Source organism: Crocodylus siamensis, chromosome 4 (genome assembly GCF_052110815.1).
Source record: "Crocodylus siamensis isolate JL-2025a chromosome 4, ASM5211081v1, whole genome shotgun sequence".
Lineage (NCBI taxonomy): Eukaryota > Metazoa > Chordata > Crocodylia > Crocodylidae > Crocodylus > Crocodylus siamensis.
The window spans coordinates 240,021,420-240,031,249 of NC_143398.1; the positions used below are offsets into that span (position 1 = coordinate 240,021,420).

Sequence of the window (9,830 nt, forward strand, 5' to 3'; positions counted from 1 at the left end):
CCCAGACATTTGCACAGTATTAACCTTGTATGTTTTAAAGGGGAAGGTTGAATTTGTATTAGATATTTCTAGCTGGACTTCAGGATGCGAAAGAGTGCACTTAAACAACCAGTCAGCAAGCAGGATTACTGGAAGGCTGAGAAGTCAAAGCACAACTTTTATTGGCCAAAGTAACAAATACATTGGTTTCTCCCCGTGATTATTAACACCTCCCCCCCAAACAAAAACAAACAAACAAAAAACAAAACCAACCAACCCTAAGGTTTAAAAAGGTAAGTATACAAAATGTTTGCAAACAAAATAAAGACTCATCGAAACTGCAACCACTTCTCATTTTGCTTGCTGATAGTCAGGAGGTATTTGTTTCCTTTGGAAACTGTCCTTATCCTAGAGAATCTGCTCTCTTCTTAGCCTCTGCCAGCATACAAAACAACCACAAAACATACAATTCAAATACCTTTCCTAGGAAAGGAGGCTTTCGTCCCATGAAGTGAGAGTTTGCAAGTTTACACACATGATATAAAGGCTTGGACTTAGAAAAATCTACCATGCAAGTTTGACTAATAAGCTGAACTCCTTCAAATACAAACCCATCACTACATGAACTAGCTACCTTGGATCTTTAATAAAAATAAAAAAATAATATAAAACTTTTGGCCTATTTGGGAACAAGTTACTCAGAACTGACAAGTTACCTGCACTTCACCAGGTAGCTCTTTGCCTAGCTCTACTTGGAAGCCTTGATAGCCAGAAAAACAAGTACACGGAGAGAGCTCAGGATATGCGGTTCACTTTAAAATTCAACACTTACAGCAACAAAACAAAACACCAGCGAAAGGAGACACTTGGAGAAACTCTGCTCTTGTCCTGGTAACACAAATCCCGTTTAACAAAAAAAAAAAATCAAAAACAGCTGAGGTGCCTGGATGGTGTTTGCCAAAGTCATCTGGGAGACTGGTCTACACCAGCTTCTTATCCGAGCTTTGCAGTAAAGGGCTTTTTCATACACTGGTTAATAAGGTCAGCATAACAAACTGTTACGCCAGTCTCTTCTCCTTGACTCAAAGGGGATGGATTTTTTTTTTTTTTTTAAAAAGGTTGTTAAAGTTCAGTATCTTAAAACGAGATCTAGGTATATACACACACTGTGGCTCTTAAAATGCCACTTGTATCTGCACTAAGCTGCATGCCACACGCACCACTGAGGATGCATGGGCACAGAAAACAGAAGCAGGACAATACATCAGGGCAGCAGGAGTAAAGCTACGTAGGAAACCGTACTGAAGGAAGTTATCAACAGTTATGGCTAAGGTTCACAGGACAGCCACGTGGAATTACAACAAAGTAACTTCACAGAAAGCCTGCTGCCTTTACCAAGACAGGGTGATACAAAATGGTTCAAGGTCTAACACCTGTACTACACATTTCTTAAGAAAATAGAGAGCAGTTTTCAACTTGTAGTTTTTCTAAACTAAGCAGGAGAGCTTTGCCAGCACCCCTCCCTCATTGGCAACCATCTGAGGTAATCAACGGTGCTGCCGAGACAAGCAGCTTCTATTTTTCTCCACCTGCACCACTCGTCTCCTTGTTGAGTCCCCGGATTGACAGATCATACACCACTTCCTCAATCTTCTTCACATCATACTTCAGGCCGTCATAGCGTTTCCTCAACGAGTCATTCTTGAGGTTGAGAAGACGGAAGCCAGAATCCAACTCGTTGATAAATGTGGAGATTCGGAGAGGACGAGAATAATCACCAGCTGTGACGCTATTCACTGCCAGCCGAGACTGCAGGAAGAAATCACACGTGATGACATCAGAGAACGGTAACTCTGGCAGCACGTGGATCCTGGGCTCGTCTACTGCAATCTGTCCCTAAAGCCAACACACACTGTTCCTATCCGTTACTCCACCATGTGAAGCAGCTGTGCCACATACTCAGCCTAGTTACACTCCCATCTCTAACCAGAGTCCCACCTTACAGACAAGGCACTGGTTTCAATTTGCATAGGATTAAGCAGAAGTAGACACTAGATAAAATTAATCAATTCCAGTTCTTCTTTCCTCTGTTAGCAGCTAGGGGTTCAGGCAAACCTTTCATTTAAAAGTGAAGGAGCAGCTGCCACTGCTAAGATAAAACAGTTGTACCCATATAATCCTGCAGCAAGAGAAATGAGCTATACTGCCATAACACCAACCCTGAAAAAACAACATGAAAGTTGTTGTAGCAGCTGTACTATACTTGAACCATGCAGATCTATGACAACAGTCTGCAGTGATATCAAAAGATACTAATATAAACTGTTGCATCTGTGTATATCCTAGAGTAGTGCTTCTCAACATTTTTAGACTCAAGGCCTGTGACATTCTCAAGAAACTTTCTGTAGACTCAGGGCACCCCCTGGAAAATGTCAGCTCAGTTTCCACTCATTCTTGACTACAGAAAAATACTAAAACAATTCTTCTGTTGCAAAGAACTTAGAAAGACCACAACAGGTCAAAATGTTTTTGACAGTGGATTCCTATTTGCAAGCTGTGGGTTTATCTTGTGAATCACATTTGCACACCTAACAATGCTAACATTGCATGGCACCCCACAGCACCCTTGAAAGGATTTTGTGACACCATGGCTAAGAATCACTGTCCTAGAGTGAACCTCAATATTGCCTACTGACTGGAAAGGCCTGTTATTTGATGGCTCAATGCCAAGCATCATTCATTGTAATCTTTATCCTCCCCAAGCATAGGGCCTGAAAAACAGGGCACCTGCTATTTGCTTCAGTTCAGCAAGATTGATGCTTGGTCAATCTTATACTTACCAGCTCACTGGCAAAAGTTAAAATGCCAGAGAGATAATCTTCAATGTCCAGGTGAAAGCCCTTCTCTCGATCAGCCTCAACTAAGGTGAAAAACAAGAGTTGTCATCCAACTTAATGTTATATCTGAATACAAGCAGCAGCTCAGAAATGCATTTCAAGTCTGCTACAGTGAACACTGCAGTCCAGAAACTTTATGGCAATATAGTGGCTTGTTCTTTCCCTGTACACGAAGTTATAACTACTGCTCTTGGTTGTATCAGTGTAACACTAGATACATCCTCTATAAGAGACATATCTGCCATTCAATCCATGAGCATCACCCAAGTTATCTTTTACTACAGACAACCATTTTCCATTGTTAAATTTAGCCTTCCCCTGTTCTGTGTTTACCTACTGCAGCTCCATAACACTACATTCAGTAACCCAATCATCTGTTTACCATTAAAAACAAAAATAGGAGAACGGTGATAATGCAAATATTTGATATATTTAGATTTACATGGTTTTAAACTAAGAAAATTTAGGACCTAAAGGTTTTAACTGGTTTTATATTCTAATGTTTTTAACTTTTAAAAAAATTCTGGTTTGCATTTTCCCAAAGAGAGATTTCTACTCGTATTTAATTACTGGGTTGTATAGATATGCACCAAATACAAGCCTACTAATAAAAGACAACAACAACCTTCAAAACTTCAACTAGATTTAAAGCAGCAAGGGTTAACCTACTTCCAAGTATTTCTGCAACAGCTTCTCGAGTGACTAATGTTTCAGTTTCCAAGTAGATCACAAATGCTGCCAGGAACACCAGCCGCTGTAGCACAAACCTCCAGTGTTCGTGAAACCTGTTAAAACGCACACAAACAGGACAGAAACACATTTTTGTATGTTCTGTCGTTGGAGATTATATGCAATCTATTGCAGATTATGTGCGATACGCTTGTCAAAAGCAAAGAAGATGACATTTGGAAACACACATTGTTTTTTTGACAATCAAAAATTTCCACCCTGGATTGGCTTATAATAGCATCCTCAGCCTGTTGAATTGGTGCTTGGTTGTGGGAGAAGCAGACTGCAAGCAAAGCTGTCAGACTGTTTGGCCCCCAACTTCCTATCCTCCAGTGGTCAAAACTCCTGGAAGTTGGCAATGGATTGAAAGTGACAGGATCTGCGTTCTCTGAAATGCTCTCATCAGAGGAGATGCCCCCCTGGCAGGGAAAGCAAACACAACCCCAAAATGACAGGCTCAGTTTGGAGATCTGAGTCAGGTGGACAACTCCTGACAGATTCAGGGCTTGGCTTTCAGAAATGCCAGAACCCCAACAGCTGTAAATGAAGTTAATGGAATTGACAGTCCTCAATCCTAGCAGTAAGTCCCATGATTACAGCTGCTCCAAAATAATATGGTTTCCCCTTTAAACAAGAAAAGTATGCCATGTGCACATGAGGGGGGAGGGGGAGGAAGGAAGGAAGCAGTTTTCAAATGGATTTTAATGAAGGGAGGAAAAAGGAAGATATGAGAACATGGCATGTGTTTGGTTTGTTTTTTTTAACACAGAAAATCATCCGAGTTTTTCTTCCAAAAAGGAATATTTGGACCACCAGCTACTTTCATCTAAACAGCTTTACCTGCGAAGTGAGAAAAAAAATGCCGGGCCCCAAAACCTTGAGAATGTTCTTTTTTTCAGTTAAAATGTATAATACCCATGTGTGGTATCAAATAACTCTGTTTACAGAAGATATGACCAACCTGTAGTACTGATCAGCAGGGAACTTGGTCTTCAAAGAGGCCAGCTGTGTTTTTACTGCACCAAAATGTTCCCGGGCCTTCTGACACTTCTTTGGTACTGAAAAAAGAAGCAAGTCCAATGTTAGTAACTAGATGGCCAAGTGCTGGACTCAGTTTTGTATCTACAAATTCAATGAATATCTACCGTTCTATTTCAAGTCATAGTTTGCAGCGTGGGAAGGGACCTGAGCAGATCAAGTCTGACCCCCTGCCATGGCAGGAAAGAGTACTGGGGTCAAATGACCCCAGCAAGTTGTTTGTCTAGCCTTGTCTTAAAGAACCCCAAGGTAGAAGCCAGCACCCACTTTGCAAAGTGCAGCATCTACACCCACTTCGCTTGGAAGTTGGTTCCAGATCCTAGCCACCCTGACAGTGAAGTAGCGCCTCCTGATGTCTAATCTGAATCTACCCTCTGCCAGCTTGTGACTGTTATTCCTGGTCACTCCTGGTAGTGCTCGGGGGAACAGGGACTCCCCCAGTGCCTGCTGGTCCCCTCTGACTAGTTTGTAACAGGCCACTAGATCCCTTCTCAGCCTTCTTCAGGTTCAGGTCTCTGAGCCTCTCCTCATAGGGCCTGCTCTGCTGCCCCCTGATCATACGAGTGGCCCTCCTCTGGACCCTCTCCATATTGTCCACATCCTTCCTGAAGTGCGGCACCCAGAACTGGACGCAGTACTCCAGCTGCAGCCTGACCAGTGCCGCATAGAGGGGAAGGATCACCTCCTTGGACCTGCTTGACATGCATCTGTGGATGCATGACAAGGTGTGGATTGGCCTTCCTGACTGCATCCCCACACTGCCTGCCCACGTTCATCTTGGCATCAGTGATGACTCCAAGATCCTTTTCTGCCTCTGCCCTGATGAGAAGGGAGTTCCCCAGCCTGTAGGTCAGCTGTAGCAAAAATTTAGATAATTGTATTGAAAGGTAGATGAACTCTTTTTTTCTGTACCAAATACAATAATACTATGGGAATCTCAATATTGCCAACTCATGATTTTTGGTGTTGTTCTTAATGTCTACAGTTCAGGAATGTGAAAAACTTAGGTCTTTCTTTTATCTAACATACACAGATAAAAGAGCCACACATTTCAGGTGCCCCCTCCCTCCCAGTGCAGGGCTTCACCTGGGCTGTGCTGTCTGGCTGCGCTTGCCTAATCCCCTTTTCCCCCAGTCAAAGGGCCCTGGAAGCCTGGAGCAACTCTCAACAGCAGCTGTGTTTGAGCTGCTGCATTACTGCTTAATTGTTTAACTGATATAATTAGAGGTTAAATGAATAGTTTTTAAAATGATATTTACACCCCTATCTAATATACAAAGATAAAAGAAAGAGCTAAGTTTTTTACATTCCTAAAGCAACATTCAAAACAATACCAAAAATTATGAGTTGGCAACACTCCGGGATGGAAAAGAAATATAACTAGCCCAGGGGCTAACAGTCAGTGACAACCGCTACACATTTCTATGACCCCTTCTATTTCATATATTTGAAAGAAATACATTTCAAGCTATGGTTAGGTCCAAGATGGTTAATAAAACCCAGTAACTATTAATCAGAAACACTGGGGCTGGAGTGTTGTTGTAGCTGTCAAGGTCTGATTTTAGAAAAAGAAACAGATTTTCAAGCTCAGTTATATGCTACTTACTGCCACCTGCAGCATGCAAACATGAACTACAGCTCTAACACTGTCACTGGCTAGAAAGAGATATTGCCAAATGAAGCAGATCAGTACCCCAGGGCTTCCCTCCCCTGCCAGACTACGCCCCGTCCAAGCTAAAGGATAACAGGAAGCTACCAGGTTATCAGGGCACTTATCAGTTAAATGATTAATTGTTTAACCCTTCACAACCCTACTCCAGGGGTGCCCCAGCAGGAAGCAGAAGGCAGCAGGACAGGCGGGAGGAAGGAGCAGTAAGAGGAAAACAGCAAGCAGCCTATGACTCATCACTTAAGCAATTAGCTGCTGGCTGACAGGTGCCCCCTCCCGCCCAGTGCAGGGCTTCACCTGGGCTGTGCTGTCTGGCTGCGCCTGCCTACTCCCCTCTTCCCCCAGTCAAAGGGCCCTGGGAGCCTGGAGCAACTCTCAGCAGCAGCTGTGTTTGAGCTGCTGCATTACTGCTTAACTGATATAATTAGAGGTTAAATGAATAGTTTTTAAAATGATATTTACACCCCTACCCCAGAGCTCCTATGGAGTAGGGGAAAGCCAAGATGCACCAGTGCAATCCCAGGGCTGGGACCACCCTGGAGCTAGTTCAATACTCAGGGCCATTCAACTGCACAGCCCACAAGGCGTCATCTTGCAGCCCACAGACTCTCACCCAGTTGCAGTTCCCTCCATCTCTCCTGCTGCCAGGATCACCTACCGCCCCATCCCTTCTGCAGCTTCTGCTTCCTGCCTACACCCCTGGGGATGGGGTTGGGGAGGGTGGTGTAGCAGGGGGTGGTGGTGCGACTGACTGCTCAGAATTTGGTCAGCCCTGCCCTAACCTACTGTATCTATACCCATGTGATCTTTTACACAGCAAGGCTGTTTACTGCAGGCTGATTTTAAGTATTTGAAAACTCTTATGTGGATTCTGTTCCCATATCTGGAGAACTCTGGTTGAAAATGCTAACAAGCATGTGCAGAAACAGAAGCAAAGGTATTGAGACAGGCATCTCTTTACTAATCAAAACTGGAACACAGCCCTAAGGAGGCTGAGCCTTCTGCACAATGGCTGTCACTACTTCTGTGGTTTTAGTCACCCTTCAGGAACCCTGTGCATGGTCAAAGAAATTAGCCACTGATCTTATAGCTCAACTATTTAACACTGGTGTGTTTGCTGGATTGCTAGAAGTTACTAGAGCCCAGAAATGGCCAATCTCAGTGTCCAAGACTGGCCGCTGATGGGTAAGTCTGGCTGAAGCAGGAAGGACAGACCTCCATCCCAGGCCAGAGGCTAGCCACCAAGAGCCACAGCAGAAGACAAGACAGTCACTACTACAAGCAAAACAAGGCACACACCTAGATTCTTCCTTTTATGCATCTTCTGATGCAGCCTGCCTCCCTATTGAAGCTTCTTAGTGAATCAGAATGGGTCACTCTTCAAAGGTCAATCACCAAACGGACAGTGACTTAGTCACTTTTATGCGAATGAGAACATGCCCATTCCAGTAGCTTCAAGCTCAGGAAAACCACAGATACAAAAACATACCCACTCAGGGAATTCAGTTTTTCTTTTATAGACACAAGCTGGTAACTTCCCTTTACATTGTTCTCAGCAGATCAACTTAGATTGGGTCTCAAAAGTGGTGTTCAAAGTGACTAAAGTAATTTAAAATAGTCTTTTCCTCCTAAAAAGCACAACTCCAGGATTTTGTTTCTCCATGCAGGCCTGTCACACAGCGAGTTAGGTCAGCTCAGGACTGCAACAGGCAGAGTAGAAGAATCTACTGATGTACCGGTTCCAGAGCATATGTGATCCAGTTCACTAATCCAGAAAGCAAATACATGAAGGAAGATACACCCCCAGGACTTGCCCTAGTCCGGTGGGCCAAAAGAAGATGCGACAATGGGAAATAAAAAGAAAAGCAAGCACAAGGATGGTACTGTTAAGGGGCAGATAGTAATTTCTCTACATGTCTGAGTAAGCCCTATTCCTAGGGAGGAGATAAACCTGCCATGGCATAAGCTCCTGAAACTCAGAAAACAGATGAGTTTCCTGAGAGAAGAAGTGCAGGTTGCTAAGAGACTAACCACTTTGGTTTTGCAGACTGCAAAACCATAACTCAGCATCTCTCAGCTGATAGCCACCACACCCCACAGCAGGGTGTTGCATGTTGTTGAGAACAGTCTAATGCCACCAGGAAACTATGACCCTAGAGTTCACACACCAGTGTCCTCCATGAGACTAGTTTGCCTCTATAGAAGTACAAAGGATGTCAACTCTCGGCCAGTGGTTTTCAACCTTTTTTCATTGGCAGACCCCTAACAATACTGAAATGGAGCTGCAGACCTCTCTGAATGGTAAGCATCACATACTTTTGACTGAAGTCATCTTTTGCAGACCCGTTACACACAGTCTGCAGATCCACAGTATCTGCGGACCGTGGGTTGAAAACCACTGCTCTAGGGCAGAGGTTGCCAACTACTGGGCCGCGGCTAGGCACAGAGATAAAATGAACTGCTCTAGACAGGAGACTTTACCACACTTTCAGCTCTCCTGTGAAATTCAACTTTTCATTTCTGCCTAGGAGAACTTTTACAGTCTTGCTCTCTCCTATGCCCGACGAAGGGCGAGCGTGCCCGAAAGCTTGCAAATAAATAAAATAATTTGCTTGCAAATATCTGGTTGGTCTAATACATAATATCGCCTCTTCCACAAGTTTTGATTCCTGTTGCCTCTGGGCCAGCAGTTCCCAATCCGTGGTATAGGTACCACCAGTGGTGTGCAGACAACCTGTCAGTGGTGTGCATTAACAGATTTATTATAATTATTTGATATGACAAACATGTACTGGTGGGACTCAAGATTGAACTGAAAAATTTGCTGGTGTGTGGAGCCACCCGAGGGTCTGTTTCGATCCTCTCTTACCCCTCCCGCCTCGCTCCAAACCCAGACCATGGGCAACTTACTATCCTGGAAGCCGGCACCCTGGTGCACCCCCTGCAGCAGCGTGAGGATCTCCCTTGCCGTCTGCTCCAGCGTCTGCACCACCTTACGGATCTCCTGCGGACGGATACGCGGCACATGGGGGGAGGTGGCACAACACCGAGCAGACCCCGCTCATGGCCCCTCCCCTCATAACCAGCCCCCTCCCCGAGCCCCATCACAACCAGCCCCTCCCCGCCTCTCCTCCAAACCCCCCTCACAAACAGCCCTACTCCAAGCCCCCCTCACACAGCCCCTCCCCTCCACAAAGTCCCCCCCAAGCCCCCTGAAACCCTCACCCCCTCACACTCAGCCCCTCCCCCCACGCCCCCTTACCCAGGAATCCCTCCCCCCCTGTATCCGGGCCCCTCCCGACCTCGCGGACGTCCTGGTCGGCGCTGAGGGAGCCCTGCAGGGCGATGAACATCTCGCTCACGGACATGGCGACGGCGGCGGCGCGCGCGAGGACGAGGAGCCGGACCCTCCTGGCGCCGCCGCTCCGGGGTCCTTCGGTGGCCGCGGCGCGGGGCTGCCCGGGGCCCTGCCGGCGCCGCCATCTTGGCCCCGGCAGCAGGCGGCGCTCGGCTCAGGT

At 45.5% G+C, this 9,830-nt stretch overlaps 1 protein-coding gene across 1 annotated transcript; it reads right to left on the bottom strand.

Moving 5' to 3' along the window:
• Window positions 1-144: 144 nt before the first annotated feature.
• Window positions 145-9,772, bottom strand: TSN (translin). Its single transcript, XM_090046029.1, has 6 exons — window positions 9,615-9,772; window positions 9,223-9,316; window positions 4,567-4,663; window positions 3,546-3,661; window positions 2,820-2,899; window positions 145-1,788 (listed from the first exon to the last, which is right to left on the bottom strand). Exons 1-6 carry the CDS (start codon window positions 9,678-9,680, stop codon window positions 1,555-1,557), a joined length of 687 nt encoding a protein of 228 aa, XP_089902155.1. The 5' UTR covers window positions 9,681-9,772; the 3' UTR covers window positions 145-1,554.
• Window positions 9,773-9,830: the final 58 nt, after the last annotated feature.